This window comes from Aureobasidium subglaciale (assembly GCF_000721755.1).
Source record: "Aureobasidium subglaciale EXF-2481 unplaced genomic scaffold scaffold_0, whole genome shotgun sequence".
Taxonomy (NCBI): Eukaryota; Fungi; Ascomycota; class Dothideomycetes; order Dothideales; family Saccotheciaceae; genus Aureobasidium; species Aureobasidium subglaciale.
The window spans coordinates 1,982,836-1,999,713 of NW_013566995.1; the positions used below are offsets into that span (position 1 = coordinate 1,982,836).

Consider the following 16,878-nt stretch of genomic DNA (forward strand, 5'->3'; position numbering starts at 1 on the left):
AAATTTCCCTTCTGCCTTTCGCAACATTTTGTTGGCCGCGCTTGTCGAGTGAATTTTCGCCTCGACCAGTCCCTACCAACCACATACACATACAAGATGCCAAAAGCCCCTGGAGGAGACGCGCGTCAGATGAGACGTCACAACCCATTGTCAGAAGACTACGCACCTTCAAACCCGCACAAGCAAAAAGCACCAAAGAGAAAAGGACGCTCCAATGCCGGCGACGAGGATGATGAACAACAAGCATATATTGACTCCAAGTCATCGAGGAAGATCATCGCGCTGGGTCAGGATTTGACTGCTGAGGAGGATGCCGAGCTCGAGGCGCGCAGACCGCAAAAGGGAAGCGCGTCGGCGTTTGAGTTTGAGAGGGGACTGCGCGACGAGGAAGAGTCTGATGAAGAGGCTGGAATGCCGGAAGATGAGGAGGCTTGGGGAGACGAGGATGATGAGGAGGTCGAGGAAGTCGAGGTTGATCCTGAAGACTTGGCCATGTTTAACAAGTTCAATCCAGAATTCGACCCGGCCACTTTGCTGGCACCGCAAGCGGATGACGAGCAAGGAGACAGCACCAATCTCGCAGACTTGATCTTGGAGAAGATTGCTCAGCACGAGGCTAGTCAGGCTCAAGGACACATTATCCGTGGTGGTGGCGCCCCCGAGGATGCCATCGAGTTGCCTGCAAAGGTCGTCGAAGTCTACACCCAGTACGTTCGGACACTGGACTCCACAATGTACCAAGCCTCGAACTAATATACGAACCACAGAATCGGCATGATGCTCTCACGCTTCCGCTCCGGCAAACTCCCCAAGCCCTTCAAGATCCTCCCCACCCTCCCCCAATGGGACACCCTCCTCTCCATCACCCGCCCGGACTCATGGACGCCCAACGCAACCTACGAAGCCACCCGACTCTTCACCTCCTCCCGCCCCGCCGTCGCCCAAGCCTTCATCCACGACATCCTCCTCGACCGCGTCCGCGACGACATCCGCGAGACCAAAAAACTAAACGTCCACCTCTACAAAGCCCTCAAGAAATCCCTCTACAAGCCCGCCTGCTTCTTCAAGGGTCTCCTCTTCCCTCTCCTCGCATCTGGAACTTGCACATTGCGCGAGGCACACATCATCAGCTCCGTGCTCGTCCGCGTCAGTATCCCCGTCCTGCACTCGGCAGCAGCAATCCACCGTCTCTGCGAACTCGCCGCCGAGCAAATGACAGACAACCTCGAAGCCGGCGGCGCCACAAACATCTTCATCCGCGTGCTTCTCGAAAAGAAATACGCTCTCCCCTACAAAGTCGTCGATGCCTTGGTCTTCCACTTTTTACGTTTCCGCGCCGTCGACGAAGATGCAATGACTGATGCTCCCTCTCACATCAAGAGTGGGGAGAAGTTGCCAGTGTTGTGGCATCAGTGTTTCTTGGCCTTTTCGCAGAGGTATAGGAATGATATCACAGAGGATCAGAGAGAGGCATTGTTGGATTTGCTGTTGAACAAGGGACATAGAAGTATTGGACCAGAGATTCGCAGGGAGCTTTTGCAGGGTAGAGGGAGAGGTGTTTTGGCGCCAGAGGTCGTCATGGCTGGCGTGGATGGTGATGATACTATGGTTGATATCCAGTAGATGTGTTACGTTTCTCGTCGCTACATATTTTTTTTTTCCGTCCGTGTTACAAAAAGGGAAAATCAAGGGCGTCTTTGGGCGTGATGTTTTGATCCCTGGCGTTCTGCTTGTTCTCATGTGCTCGTTTCCAGTCAAGCTTTTATTGTGTATCCTTTGTCATCTTGCAGCCTCCCATCGAGCTGTCTTTGAAGGCCTGGAAGGTGTAGTGCAGATTGATCATGCAGTCTTATTGATCTGTCACGCATGTGCAACGTCGAATATCAGCCTAGTGCAACAAACACTCTCGCTGTCTGTCTAGAATCACATGAGCTGAAGAGTACATGCAAGTGTAGTGCAGATTGCTTGAATCAAATCATGTCATTTATTCTTTTCCCATCTCCTTATCTAGAGAGTGATAGAGCTCAAAGCGAATCCTTAGCTAACACCATTTTTCCGTCATGCAGAAAAGAAAACTAAAGTTACAAAAAATCGTGGGGGTATAGGCGTAAGTCTTTTGTGTAGGTGGTTTACATTTTCTTGCCAGCCTCCTCCATCATGCGGCCGTACTTCTTCAGGCGGATGGCGTTGACGGAGATGAAGCCGGTGGTGTCTTCAGGGCGGAAGTCGCCAATGACATCCATGGAGGACTCGTCCATGTCGTACAGCTTCTCGGTGTCGGACCAGCGGCCGAGGACGCTGAAGGAACCCTTGTAGACGCGGCAGCGGACGGCACCGTTGACGTTGTCCTGCGAGGCGGCAACACACTGGAGGAGGAACTTGCACTCGGGGGAGAAGTAGAGACCATTGTAGAGGATCTGTGAGGTGGTACTGTCAGTCATGTATCTTGGGAGTAGATGGAAGAGGGTGTGTGGAAGCATACCTTGGCATAGTTGAAGGTCAAGAACTGGTCACGGAGAGCGCGAACCTCACGGTCCATGGTGAGACCCTCGAGATCGATGTGAGCGGCGCGGAGGCAGGTAAGACCGGGGGTCTCGTAGCAGCCACGAGACTTGAGACCGATGAAGCGGTTCTCGACAATGTCGATACGGCCAACACCGTGCTTGCGGGCAATGGCGTTGACGGCGAGGAAGAGCTCGGTGGCATCGGTGACGGTCTTGCCGCCGGGAAGCTCGGCCTTGACGGGCAGACCCTTCTCGAAGTGCAGGACAAAGTCCTCGGGCTGCTCGGGAGCCTTGGTGGGGTCGACGGTCAACTTCCACATGTCCTCGGGAGGAGTGACGTTGGGGTCCTCGAGGATACCGGCCTCGTAACTGCAGTGGGCCAAGTTCTCGTCCATGCTCCAAGGCTTGCTCTTTGTGCTGGTGACGGGAATACCGGACTGCTCGGCGTAGTCGAGGAGATCCTGGCGACCCTTGAAGCGGTTGTAGAAGACGGGATCGCGCCATGGGGCAAGGACCTCGATGGTGGGCTGGAGGGCGTAGAAGGCCAGCTCGAAGCGGACCTGGTCGTTACCCTTACCGGTGCAGCCGTGAGAGACGGCGAAGCAGCCTTCCTTCTGAGCGACGGCGATTTGGGCGCGGGCAATGACGGGACGGGCGAGCGAAGTACCTAGTTTACAGTTAGAAGATGCTCATACGAGAGTCAATTGGCACAGGCTTCACATACCCAGAAGGTAGACGTTCTCGTAGATGGCGTTGCACTGCACGGCGGGCCAGCAGAGCTCCTCGACGAACTCCTTCTTGAGATCCTCGATGTAGCACTTCAAGGCACCAATCTTGAGGGCCTTCTCACGAGCAGCCTCGAAGTCCTCCTCCTGACCAACATCGGCCATGAAGCAGATAACATCGTAGCCCTGGTCCAGAAGATACTTGAGGATACATGAGGTATCAAGACCGCCAGAGTAGGCGAGACAGACCTGTGTACATGGATCAATTGAACGCTACAGATAAGGAATCATGCGCACTTGCTTACCTTTTGCTTGACCATTTTGATAGATGTGATGTGAGTGTGAATGAAGAAAGTGAATAGAGGAAGGGAAGGAGGATTGATTCAGAAGAAACAGTTATAAGAGGAAATGGGGAAGTGATGGTGAGTCAATGGGGATTAGGAAAAAAGTGAGGTCCGCCGTCCACGTCGGCGCGCCAGCTAGTCAGCTATCGCAGCGCTGATCACTGCTCCCTGTTTGACTTTTGGTTGCTGTGACTGTTTGTTGGCTCTAATCGCTCGACAGCTCCGTCACCGGCGCAGCTTCCTCGCCGTTTCCCCCGACACTCTCCGCGCTTGGCGCTGTAAAGCCGTCGAAAAGCACGAGTCAAACTCATCGCTCAACCACAATCTTCACCAACAAATTAAGCCGTTGACTTGGAGAAAAGTCGACTGCATGAGGCTTGCTTCCGATGCCTCACCCGAGAGTTGAACATATGCAGCGCTTCAGGCTGACCTGACACAAAATATCGACATGTTGAAAATTGTTCTCATCTTGTCCCATTACTGTCCTATACATTTGGACACTTGACTGCTACATATGACTGGCATCATCTTCTCCCGCAACGGCTTTCGTGAAGCAAAATCATTCCGGCCCGTACATAGGGACACACTGTACATCTCTACTTGACCGTGTCTTGTTAATCTTTCAAAACTTATACTTGGAGCCCGATGCTTCAATCTGCGAACCATGTTCAATCTCTTGATCCGAAGGTGGATGTTGGTCGAAGCTGTACTTGATACCACCGCGTTCGAGATCAGACGCAGCATCGAAACTCGATTGCGAGCTATCGCTGGGCCGACGCTTCTTTTGCAGCTTGCGGCTTTGACGCTTCTCGTTGCTGTCGAAGCTTGCTGAACGCCCTCGTGCGTGTTGGCTCGCTACTCCGTGTGCAGATTCTTTGGCCGCAGCTTCCGCTTCCAGCGTCCCTGGCTTGAGCACTGCAAAGCCTGAATTCACTGTGCGCAGCACGGTTGGGTCTGGACGTGTGTACGAGACGCTTGAACCTCGACGAGACTTGGGCTCCGAGGCGGGCATCTTAGGCTCGGGGAAGTCGACGTCTGGGTGCTTCTCTGACACAGGAGTAGTGAAGGGGTTGAGCGTATTGTTAGAGCTGGAAGAACTAGGAGGCGGAGGTGTCTGTGAACGTGGAAGCGAAAAGTTGTGCACATCGCATGTTGCGAGAGGAGACGAGGTCCAATCGCCTGAGGCACCTGCGCGGCGACTTCTGGGTACCAAACGTCCTGTCTCAGCAACCTGTGACATACGGTGAGTTTGAAGTGCGTCATCAAAAGCTGGGCTACCAGTTTGATGGATGGGAGGAGGCCGTGCGAAGTCCAGATATGGCAATTCGTTGCTTCCGTTGCTACCACCTCTAGATGAACCGGAAGATGAACTATGGTGGCTCACGATCCTGGCAGGATCTGTAACAACGAATTAGTGACAACTCTGCGTGAATGGGAGACTTTGTACATACCAGTGGGCATACCCGTTGGGACTCTGGTTTCGAGTGTGTGAGCATTGCGGAAATGTTTGGAGCTACTGCCTTCGTATCTTTGGTAGGAATGTGGAGGGTAGCGGCGAGAGACAGATGCGACAGGCTCGGGAGAGGACGGTGGGTTGCTGCCAATGCTACCGCCGGATGTTGAGCGGTCCATGGAGAGTGTCTGACTAGGCTCTCTCGACGACGAGGCGATGTGGGTGCTGAACGGAGAAGTCTCGGTACCATCGTTCGTGAGAGTCATACCGACGTCTGTTAATGAGCCTTGTCGACTTTGTTGTGTAATGGATTTATAGGCTGTCAAAGAACTTGACGAAGGCTCACGTATGCTTCCAGCCGGAGTGTTATTGCGAGAGATCCACACTCCGTCGACCTCGATGCCGCTTTCAATGGCTCTGATACCGAAGGGTACGCTTGGTCTATCATCCATGGGACGTCTCTTCTGGACCATGACCTCCTTGGCGGGCTTTTGCTTCTGTTTTTGTTTTTTCGGACCTTTGCGCAAACTGAGACTGCGGATGATACTCTTTTCTCGGTTGATCGGTTGAGGACCAGCCTTCTCATATTGGCGTAGTTTACGGTGTGTATACCACAACTTGAGCAAGCCAGCAAGGACAGTGAGGACCTATCATTCGTGTAAGTAAATGTTATTGGGCGACCACGGGCTTTTTTGAACGTACGATGAGGCAGGCAAGGACCTATCACATGTTAGCACACGACTCGTTCTGGAGCTTTAAATACATACAAAAGTCATCTTTTGCCAAAGCGCCCAGTCTACAAAGAAGACTTTGCCCATCTTGAAGGTGATCGGATTCTGAGACAAAATAGGTAAAAGCGAGGGGTGTAGAAAAAGAGGGGAAGGAAATCGTAGGATGATTAGGAGTGAGTGTTGTGAATAGTTATTCCAGTCGAGTCTTTTCAATTGTCGAGCGATCTGATAGGAAGGCGCGAGAATATTGAGGATGGTGACTTCTTCTTTTGTGAGATCCGGATCTTTAGGGTTGCGGCCAGCCACAAATAGCGAAAAGAAAGAAGAAAATAAGATCAGGTAAACGAAAGACGGCGGTGAATTAGTTGATAGGTGCGAGGCACGTCACTCCACGGCTACACACAGCAGGGTCAAGGCCTGCTTTTAAAGGCAAGGAAAGAACAGTACATGCAGAGCCAGTCGGAAGGAGGAGAGGGAATGCTGCTCCATGAATATACACTCTTGCTACCGCTGTCCATCTTGTGCCGCTCACCTGGGAAAAATTGATCCGTCTCTCCTAAGAATAGAGGGAAAATCAATAGGGCCAAGAAGCCATCCGTTCCATACCACACACTGGAGGTTTCCATGCGGCGCCTGTGCGAGGATGCACGTTTTTTTTGGGTCACTGCGACGGATACGCAGTCATGCATGGGGTTGCATCTGAGTAGGCGCTTCGGAGAGTCGTAGCAAATGGATGGAGGTACAACCAATGTCACTCGTCACCGCCTGCTGGGATCGACTCTTTGTCCTCACATGTCCGCCAACGCAGGCGATATTGACCTCAGGATGATCGTCTCTGTACAAAATACCTAGCGGAGCAGGTCGCAAGATGGACGGTTGGAGATGCATCGCAACAGACGTGAAACGTCGGATCTTGGAGGGTTTTGGTAAACCCGTTGTTCCGCGTTTGAGTTAGACGGCACAGACGCGATCGATACGCTTTAAGAGGGCCATTGCCCGTCCGGGATCGTACCTCATCGATTGAACGGCAAAAACGTGCGCATCGGGTGCGGATGCTGGAACCCTTTGCAGGGTGAGCAGGGTTCAAAAAAGGGATGGTTGCTAGATTCTGTTCGCGGAGGCTTGACGCGAGCTTGCACAGACCATGTCTACATCTAACCGCAGTATGATCTTCTATACCAAGGATGCACCTCTTTTTGCGACTAGACAAGCGATGGTGACGCGTATGCAAGTGTGAAGAAGCAGGCATTACTGTGGGCAGATCTGGGCGCTATTCGAGTTCTGTCTGGATGACGCGATGCTCTACTTGGACTAAGTGTGATGCAAGTATTGAGTGATCTTCGTATCCGTGTGATGTTCTCGCTTTGCATATACCAAGGCTACCTCTAGCACAGATACCAAGGCCACCAGACAATTTCACGTTGCACATTCCAGTCCGATGAAAAAATCCTTCTGATGTTGTGTTCAAGAGACTGATTATGCCATTGTTCACGTGGTCGCATCTGGCGGTTAAACTTCTCTCGCAAGACGCGCCCTGCGACGCCCTCGGGCCTAGTACCCTTCCCCTCACTTTAGGTGCCGATGTACCTGGCATCATGTATGTAGGTTCGCGACTTTCTCGACCAATAACCCCGGCATACTCATCTTCAAAATGGCTTCTTCAAATACTGCCAGACTATTTTTCCGACAAACACCACGGTTCAGCAATCGTCGTCTCTTCCACACTACGCGCAGACAAGATGTAATCAAACCATTCCTCTTGGCAGATATCGGCGAAGGAACTCGAGAATGCCAGATCATCCAATGGTTTGTGCAGCCAGGTGCTCGCGTAGAGCAATTCGACAAACTCTGCGAAGTACAGTCGGACAAGACGGCATCTGATGTATGTTGTCGACAACGAGTTCTATGCTGATCATTGAAACTCACATGTGACAGATCACATCACCCTTCGATGGAGTTATCAAGAAGCTCTACTATGAAGCAGATGACATGGCTCTTGTGGGCAAGGTGGGTTCACAAAGATCTCGTCGTATGTACTTATGTTAACCCTAGACAGCCCTTACTGGATATCGATATTCAAAGTGACATCTCACCCGAGGATGAAGCTTTGATAGAAGGTTCTGGCGGTAAGAATGTGGATGTTCCACAAAAGGAAGCACAACAACCCAAGTCTCCAGAGCAAGAAGCCCCAAGCACCGAACGAGAGGAAGTCAGAGGTCCTCTCAGTAAGACTAAGTACCACGACAAAGGATTGGCGACACCTGCTGTGCGACATCTTGTCAAGGAATTAAACGTCAAAGTTGAGGATATAGAGGGGAGCGGCAAAGATGGTAGAGTGCTGAAAGAAGATGTGCATCGTCACGTCTCGCAAGGTAGTCAGCTGTCGGTCCAAGAGCAGGTCGCGAAGGATGTCAAGAAGTCTTTGACGCCAGTCCAAACCGGCATGTTCAAGGCCATGACCCGATCACTCACAATACCGCACTTCCTGTACTCGAGTACGGTCGACACCGGTAACCTCAACAGATTCAGAGTGAAGATCAACGGCACACGAGAGGCGAGTCACAAGTTGACCCCACTGCCATTCATTTTAAAGGCGATCTCACTAGCAATGGCGCATCATCCGTTGCTTAATGCCTGGTTGGACACGTCGGATCCTAAAAAGCCCGAGCTGAGCTACAAGGCAGCGCATGACTTTGGTATTGCGGTGGACACACCCTCCGGTCTATTGGTTCCAGTCATCAGGAATGTCGAGTCGCAAAGTGTGGCATCCATTGCAGAGCAAATCAAGGTTATATCAGGCAAAGCACGTGAAGGGAAGCTGGGCGCAAAAGACCTCCAGGGACCGACATTCTCAGTGTCGAATATCGGATCAATCGGCGGCGGAGTTGTGGCACCGATCATCGTAGAGCCTCAAGTAGCCATTGTAGGAGTTGGAAGAGCCAGAGCAGTGCCAGGATTCGACGAGCAAGGAAATGTCGTCAGAAAGGAAGAGATGGTATTGAGTTGGAGTGCAGATCACAGGGTGGTCGATGGAGCAGAGTGTGCCAGATGTGCCGAGAGGGTGAATTGGTATCTGCAGAACATGGAGGCGTGGGTGCTGGAGATGAAATAAGTCGAAGAAAAGTACTCGACATCGCAAATCTTATTGCTGAAACAGAGAAGTGACGTGTGGCGGTGCTCGTCTGAGTTGAGGCTGCGAAACAGGGTTTGATGCTTTTTATAGCGCTTCGGAGACGCGAGCCGGTGGCTGTTCTGGCGTCCCTGGCAAGACGAAACGAGAGTGGGAAAGGGACGCGCATGTGGATTCGGGGTTGCGTACTGTCGTTCTTGGAACTTGACCCTCGTCGATAATTGTTATTCTTCTCGCTTCAAACACGCACCTCCCAACCCGTCTACGTGTCACGGCCACCCTACCTATTGTTTTACTCTGACGACTCTTTCGCTCAATCGCCCGTCACATCTAAAAAGCCGAACACAGACAGCTGTCGCCGCGAAGCCCATTGAGATAGCAACCTAAAATACCAGGAAAGAGTCGGACAAACAGGACAATCAATGCAGAAGGAGCAGCTCTCGAGATAGCGCTGAGGCAATGGCCGACGAATCGCCCACAGTCAACAGTCGGCGACACCGACGCAATCAGTCGACGCCTCTAAACTCGATTCCACTACAGGACCTGGGCCCCTCTCAACATGCCCCCATCTCTCCGGACCCGCCCTCTCCTTCGGCGCAAGCTTCACATCGCCGGACACTGAGCGACCGCGGACGTAGCTTGTTCCGGCGCAACAGAGACTCGCTGCTGTCACATAGTCCTGCTGGAAATCCTCCACCTCCCAATACGCGCGCTTACTCGCCCATCTCCGAGGATCCTCCCAGTCCACCACAGATTGATCGCAAACTGTCGCCTCTTGCCTATGTAACCTCGCCTACTGGCCACCGGACACGAGTCGACGATGGTCAAGATGAAGACGAGCGCACACCGTTATCTCCACACGAAGGAAGTAGTTTTCAGCAGGCTATGGGCTTTGCTGGCATCAGCTTGGGTGCTCCTGCACGTCCCTCATTACACTCGGCTCATGGTCGCATGGGCAGTGTGCCTAGTCTTCGTACTGTTGATACATCACCCTACGACGAGGAGCCTGATGACCCAACTGGCTTTTTTCCGCATGAGGAGGATATGGACACAGTGCCCTTGACCGACATGAATCGTCGTCTCGAGGCCCATTCACCGCAGCGTAATGACCGTGGGAGTTTCCAGAGCATTCGCTTCCTGTCCCCTTCCGTCTCACACTCAAACAACCCTGATGTTGAATCTGGTAACCTTACTCCTTCAGGACGATGGAGCCGCTCGCCTGATGGCCATAGTCGCTCTCCTGCAAATAGCCGCCGCTCCCTGTCTCCCATGGGTGACTCTCCCTTCCACCGTGCGGGTGACATGATGCGGAAGATGTCGATGCGTGTAGTCAACATCAGTAACGAGCCCGAAGTCGCAGAACGTATGATAAGACGCAAGTCGTCTGTAGGCCGCTCACCTCGCATTCCCGAGTCTGGATTTTCTGGTGATGGTGCTCCCCATTCGCCCGTCAGCGAAAAGATGCCGTCACCCATGCTGCGTCCGGCTGATCAGCTTGAACCGCTTGCGCCTGAGCCGAATCCCTTCCGTGGCAAGTCTTTGGGCATCTTTCCGCCTGACAGCAAGTTGCGGCTGAAGCTTGCCGACCTTCTACTTCACCCTATGACGGAGCCGTTCATCCTCGTACTTATCGTTTTCCAGACCACATTGCTTGCAGTTGAGGCTCGCAATAATGTCAATGATGAGCCACGATCTAAGCGATTCGGGACTACCTGGATTGATATTGCACTGCTCGTATTGTTCATCATCTACACTATCGAGATCATGATCCGCGTAATTGTTTCTGGCTTTGTTGTCAACCCGATCGAGTACAGTACCATTGATCGCAAGGTTGGTCTGCGAACAGCTGTTATGAGGAAGGCCAATGATATGTTCGCTCTACATCGCAAGCCCTCGGTCAGGAATCTGAATCCTCTTCCGCCACTGACACCCGGTCCTCAGCCTGGCATCTTACGCAGCCTCACTACAAACACCATGATGGAAGTACCTGGTGGTTCGAAACAGGCACAGCTACAACGACTGGCCTTCCGAGCCTTTCTGCGTCATTCTTTCAACAGACTGGACTTCCTTGCAGTTTGTTCTTTCTGGATAAGTTTTATTATTGGCATCTTTGGCGTCGAGTCGCAAAAGCATGTCTTTGTATTTCGAATGCTCAGCTGTCTCCGAATTGTGCGTCTCTTGGGTATCACCAGTGGCACTTTGGTCATTCTAAGAAGTTTGAAAAAGGCTGCGCCGACACTACTCAATGTTGCGTTCTTGACTGGTTTCTTCTGGCTGTTATTTGCGATCATAGGGGTTCAAAGCTTCAAGTCCAGTCTCCGACGCACCTGTGTTTGGACTAACCCCAACGATGCTTCGGAAACTTTCACAAATGCTTTCCAGTTTTGTGGTGGCTATCTCTTACCCAATGGCACTGCAAGACCTTGGATACATGCAGATGGATCGCCAGGTGCGGACGATGCCAAAGGATTCTACTGTCCCATCAATTCTGTCTGCATAGAAGGCGACAATCCCTACAATGGGACAGTCAGCTACGACAATATCTTTCAATCTCTCGAAATGGTCTTCGTCGTCATGTCTTCCAACACTTTCTCCGATCAGCTCTACTATCTGGCCGATAGCGACTATCTATCTGCCGGTATCTTCTTTGCCGCTGGAATCATTATCTTTCCCCTGTGGCTCGTCAACTTACTTATCGCTGTCATCACATCCTCGTTTCAAGTCATTCGAGATGAGAGCAAAGCTAGCGCTTTTACCGCTCAGGAACAAGTCAAGCATCTCGATACTGAAGAGGGTAGCGATGGCTTCAAGCAGAAGACTAGTACACTCAAACACTTCGTTGGCAATACTCGCTGGATCTGGATTGCTGTCATTACATACGGCCTCATTGTACAATGTCTGCGCAGTGCTTACATGAGTCCGAGCCGTGATGCATTCCTCAGTAAGTCAACCGCTTCAATCTCGTAATAACACATGCTTACCATACCAAAGATTCCTCTGAAATAGGAGTGACGATAGCCTTGGACATAGAGATCATTCTCAGATTCATAGCTGACTGGCGAAAATTTCACAAAAGCAAACGCAATCTCGTCGACCTCGCACTGGCCGTAATAACCACAGTCATCCAAATCCCAGTCATTAAGCATTCCGGGCAACCATATGCATGGTTGACGTTCTTCCAGATAATCAGAATCTACCGAGTCGTTCTTGCAGTGGAGATGACGCGCACACTGATTGTACGTATCATCCAGAGTCTTCATCAGGTCTAACTAACTAACATCTCTCGTAGCTCACTGTGTTGGGCGACTTCTCTGGTTTTGCCAATCTGATCATGTTCGTGATGCTGCTGTGTTTCCTCGCGGCGATCTTCGCAACACAGATATTCCGTGGTCAGATTCCTCAAGAGAACGATGAGGGCGAAGCAATTCGTGTTCCCTTCTTCGACATATACAATGCCTTCCTGGGAATGTATCAAATCTTTTCGAGCGAGAATTGGACAGATATCATGTACGACGTAACCTCGTACAACGTCGCCTTTAACAACGGTTGGATTGGCGCAGCATTCTGCATTATGTGGTTCATCCTGGCAAATTGTAAGTTTTGATTGCATAGATTGACTTCCCGGAAAGTCTGCTGACCTATTTAGTCATTGTTTTGAATATGTTTATTGCTGTCATCCAAGAGAACTTCGATGTTTCCGAGGATGAAAAGCGGTTGCAGCAAGTCAAAGCATTTCTCGCGAAGAGACAAATCAACGCTACATCTGGCAGTCAAGGCACATTGTCTCTGTCAACGATCTTCAAGTTTGGTCAAGTTCGTCGACAAGATCCTCTTGACTACGGTTCAGCACAAACAGAGATGCTCCTCAAAGATGCAGTTGTTCGAGATTTCCTCGACGATCACGAGATCGATTCCGATACGAGTCCACCCAGTACATCTGACGGTATGCCGACCAACAATCAACCTGTCAAGTCTGGAACATTGTCTCAGCGATGGGAGCAACTGCTGAATCGTCTCTTCAACCGTGAACCGAATCCATTCTACTCCAATGTAGAGCTTCAGAAGGCCCATGAAGAGGTGGATACTCGACAAATGGTCAAGGAGGTCGTCGCAGCAAATGAGAGAGTCAAGAGAGCTCAGCGCGAATACTTAAGAAAATACCCTAACTACAACGTCTCGATGTTCATCTTCAGGATCAACAATCCCATCAGAAAAGTGTGTCAAAGGATTGTGGGCCCAGGCCGAGGCGGTGACCGCATAGAAGGTGTTGCGCCTTCGAGGCCTATCTGGTATGGGTTCTCAGCATTCATTTACGCTGCCATCGTGGCCATGGTGCTTCTGGCCTGCGTTACGACGCCTTTGTACCAGAAAGAGTACTTCCGAACCCACGACTTTGAGGCTCGAAACTGGTTCGTCTACAGTGACATGGGTTTCGCAACACTGTTCACCGTCGAGTCTATCATTCGAGTAATTGCAGATGGCTTCTATTGGACGCCCAACGCATACTATCGCAGCTCCTGGGGTATTATTGATGGCATCGTCCTGGTCACGTTGTGGACTGACATCTTCACCACAATCTATAATCCAGGCGGTGGTTCAAGAGCTGTGGGTGCTTTCAAGGCTCTGAGAGCTTTGAGGTTACTCAACGTCAGTGACAACGCGAGAGACACCTTCCACTCTGTTATTGTCATGGGTGGTTGGAAAGTCATCTCGGCGGCATTCGTGTCGATGAGTTTGCTCATCCCATTCGCCATCTATGGCTTGAACATATTCAATGGCAGATTTATGGAGTGTAACGACGGCAACGGAATTTCGCTCCTTACGGACTGTACTGGAGAATACCTCAGTTCACCATTTGAGTGGGACGTGCTCGCGCCACGTCAAGTTGCCAACCCTTACTACGACTTCGATAATTTCGGATCTTCGTTGTTCATTCTCTTCCAGATCGTCTCGCAAGAAGGCTGGATTGATGTCATGTGGACTGGTCAGTCCATCACTGGTGTCTTTACTCAGCCTGATGCATTTGCATCTCAGTGGAATGCTCTTTTCTTCGTCGCCTTCAATTTGCTTGGTGCCGTTTTCGTCTTGACGCTTTTCGTTAGTGTCTTCATGCGCAACTACACGGAACAAACTGGAGTTGCTTTCCTGACAACTGAGCAACGATCATGGCTTGAATTGAGAAAACTCCTACGTCAAATTTCACCTTCCAAAAGACCCTCATCTAAGGAGGTGCGGGAGACTTGGAAAGAGTGGTGTTATCGCAGAGCAGTCACGAAGAATGGTAGATGGCAGCGAAGTGTCACTGCTGTGCTCGTCTTGCATCTACTGTTGTTGTGTCTTGAGTGGTACCCGGATAATGACCGTTGGGACAGAGCAAGAGACTACATTTTCTTGGTTCTGACGCTCTTCTACATCGTCAACATCATCATCCGCATCATTGGTCTGTCTTGGACACGATTCCGACGTAGCGCGTGGGATGTATACTCGATCTTTGCAGTCTCCGGAACGTTCGTCACGTTGATCTTGCTCCTAACCAATTTCAAGAACAGAGACTACGTTCAAGTGCACAAGCTATTCCTCGTCTCCATCGCACTGCTTCTCATACCGAGGAATAACCAGTTGGATCAACTCTTCAAGACCGCAGCTGCCAGTCTGACATCCATCGCTAATCTTCTAGCCACGTGGTTCGTCCTCTTCTTGGTATTCGCAATTGCGTTTACGCAGACATTCGGATTGACCAGATTCGCTGACGGCGAGACGGACAATCAAAACTTCCGAACAGTACCCAAAGCCTTGGTTATGTTGTTCCGGATGAGTTCTGGAGAAGGCTGGAATGAGGTCATGGCGGACTTCACCTCAGTAGTCCCTCCTTATTGTACGATCGGTGAGCACTACTACGATGGCGATTGCGGTAGCGACGGATGGGCCATGGCTTTGTTCATTTCTTGGAACATTCTCAGCATGTACGTCTTCATGAACCTGTTCATCTCATTGATCTACGAGAGTTTCTCGTATGTCTATCAGAGGAGTAGCGGATTGTCTGTCATCAGCAGAGAAGAGATTCGACGTTTCAAGCAGGCTTGGGCAGAGTTTGATCCAAGCGGTTCGGGGTACATATCCAAGGAGAAGTTCCCTCGCCTACTAGGAGTAAGTTGACAGTCATACTTGCCTCCTAGATTTCACGCTGACTCTGACAGGAACTCTCTGGTGTTTTCGAAATGCGCATCTATGATGGCGACTTCACTGTCAGCAACATCATCGCAGACTGTACTTCCCGACCTCAGCGTGCCCATCCTCTAGGATTAGATGGCCCCAAGGATAGTCCGCAGGTCGATCTTGATAAGCTCAACGAACGACTTTCTGAAATTCCGGTCACCGAAATCCAACGTCGCAGAAGAAGGATGAATATCTTTTATGAGGAAGTCCTGGTCTCGGCTGATCCTGATCGAGGTGTGGAATTCAATTCGCTACTGATGATCTTGGCACATTACAAGGTCATCAACGACAACAAGAGTTTGCGACTGGAAGAATTCTTGCGCCGCCGTGCTCGCATTCAACGTGTTGAGGAAGCTGTACGCCGTAATGTTGTCGTTGGCTTTTTCGACACTTTATACTGGGCCCGACGATTCAGAAAGGCTCTGGAAGCCAAGAAGTCTGCACGTATGACAATGGTGCCACAATTAGACGTCCCTGAAATTTTCATCCAGGATGACAGTGAAGATGTCACAAACGCTGGACGAAAGACGCCTTCGGCTCCCTCGACACCTATTGATCACCAGACTCCTAGCTGGACTACTGGGAGCGACAACGGCACGCCGCTGTTCACAACTGGACCCTCGGCATCCCGACCTAACCTCAGAAACCGCAGTGACTCTATCCAAGTGTCACCGTCAGCCTCTCCAACACGTCCACGGGCAATTTCTCAATCATCGCCGTCTGAGTTGCGCGACATTCCTGAAGATTGGCATTTCGCAGAAGCTTTGATCGAAGGGCATAACCGGTCTAGATCACCGTCGCCATCCCCGCAACATCTGGATCCCGACGCTACGTCAGACGCTTATGGTGGTCTGGGAGTCGGCGCAGGGCCTAGGAGTCGTGCTCAGACATTGTCTGCGACAAGTCCAGACTCTCGACCTCGAGCAGGGACTCTATCCGTCGCTGGCGCATCTTCAACCGGCGCTCGTTCGCGCGCCACTAGTTCTGTCAACGCGCAAAATGTCCTTGATGTCTTGGATACATCAGCATGGGGCGAAAGTATCAGACGTAGCTTCACAACTCGCGGATCGACATTTGAGCCGCGTGGCTCTGCTTCGAGGGATGCAAGTGCGGAGCCTATGCCTCCTCTCCCTGATACTCGACCTTCCAGTTCTTCGAATGCAGAAGGGAATGATCACGAACACCCACATGAGCTATAATCTGTTAGCTACAGTGTAAATAGATGGGTGGATCCCTGAGATGGAAATTTGTCTGTACCTGCATTAGCGAAGGCGTTTGTTTGTTCTTACACGATTTGCATAGACAGGCTACATTGCCACATGATAAACCGAGATTATTCCTACCCATAACTGCCTTCTATCGTAATATGTGCCATGGCGTTAAGTAAGTCTTGACTTCGTCGTTGTCGTAGTACTGCAAAATAAAAATCTTCCATGCACAGGATCGAACCACCGCCCCTCCACTGCTGTAATTCACTTCCCACTGCTTCCTACGCGACGAATACCAAAAGATTTATGTCTAGCAAAAGACAAAAAGATAAGAATAGCTAAGCTCGGTTTCGATCCGAGGTCCTCCGGGTTGCATTGGGATATGAGCCCGGCGCGCTGCACGTTGTTAGTACGGGTGGTAACATATGACGAGTGAGTTATGTTACGAACCTTCCGCTGCGCCACTCAGCTTTGAGTTGTAGTGATTGTTGAGTAACTAAAATATATTAATCAAAATATTGCGACGCATGACATTGGATACAGCGCCACAGATCCCCGCGTGCGAAA

General features: G+C 50.9%; 5 protein-coding genes across 5 annotated transcripts; 3 read left to right on the top strand and 2 right to left on the bottom strand.

Moving 5' to 3' along the window:
• Positions 1-96: 96 nt before the first annotated feature.
• On the top strand, positions 97-1,623 carry AUEXF2481DRAFT_758 (uncharacterized protein; the record flags this gene model as incomplete). The annotated part of the gene is made up of 2 exons (XM_013493821.1): positions 97-707; positions 768-1,623. 2 exons carry the CDS (start codon positions 97-99, stop codon positions 1,621-1,623), a joined length of 1,467 nt encoding a protein of 488 aa, XP_013349275.1.
• A 338-nt stretch (positions 1,624-1,961) lies between these two features.
• On the bottom strand, positions 1,962-3,680 carry AUEXF2481DRAFT_35120 (uncharacterized protein). Its single transcript, XM_013493910.1, has 4 exons — positions 3,535-3,680; positions 3,229-3,478; positions 2,483-3,171; positions 1,962-2,417 (listed from the first exon to the last, which is right to left on the bottom strand). The coding sequence occupies exons 1-4, from the start codon at positions 3,547-3,549 to the stop codon at positions 2,130-2,132; spliced, it is 1,242 nt and encodes a 413-aa protein (XP_013349364.1). The 5' UTR covers positions 3,550-3,680; the 3' UTR covers positions 1,962-2,129.
• A 515-nt stretch (positions 3,681-4,195) lies between these two features.
• AUEXF2481DRAFT_25152 (uncharacterized protein) lies at positions 4,196-5,844 on the bottom strand (the record flags this gene model as incomplete). Its single annotated transcript, XM_013493911.1, has 4 exons — positions 4,196-4,971; positions 5,025-5,673; positions 5,729-5,746; positions 5,794-5,844. 4 exons carry the CDS (start codon positions 5,842-5,844, stop codon positions 4,196-4,198), a joined length of 1,494 nt encoding a protein of 497 aa, XP_013349365.1.
• Positions 5,845-7,408: 1,564 nt separating this feature from the next.
• On the top strand, positions 7,409-8,869 carry AUEXF2481DRAFT_45611 (uncharacterized protein; the record flags this gene model as incomplete). The annotated part of the gene is made up of 4 exons (XM_013493912.1): positions 7,409-7,455; positions 7,492-7,639; positions 7,693-7,764; positions 7,814-8,869. The coding sequence occupies 4 exons, from the start codon at positions 7,409-7,411 to the stop codon at positions 8,867-8,869; spliced, it is 1,323 nt and encodes a 440-aa protein (XP_013349366.1).
• A 477-nt stretch (positions 8,870-9,346) lies between these two features.
• On the top strand, positions 9,347-16,302 carry AUEXF2481DRAFT_45612 (uncharacterized protein; the record flags this gene model as incomplete). Its single annotated transcript, XM_013493913.1, has 7 exons — positions 9,347-10,372; positions 10,403-11,828; positions 11,879-12,123; positions 12,177-12,480; positions 12,534-15,034; positions 15,085-15,609; positions 15,631-16,302. The coding sequence occupies 7 exons, from the start codon at positions 9,347-9,349 to the stop codon at positions 16,300-16,302; spliced, it is 6,699 nt and encodes a 2,232-aa protein (XP_013349367.1).
• Between the last annotated feature and the right edge of the window lie 576 nt (positions 16,303-16,878).

Coding starts and splice junctions, on each gene's coding strand:
- AUEXF2481DRAFT_35120 (XM_013493910.1), bottom strand. Junction 3,172..3,228: donor CGAGAACGTCTACCTTCTGG/GTATGTGAAGCC, acceptor ACTGTAAACTAG/GTACTTCGCTCGCCCGTCCC. Junction 2,418..2,482: donor TGACCTTCAACTATGCCAAG/GTATGCTTCCAC, acceptor ACCACCTCACAG/ATCCTCTACAATGGTCTCTA.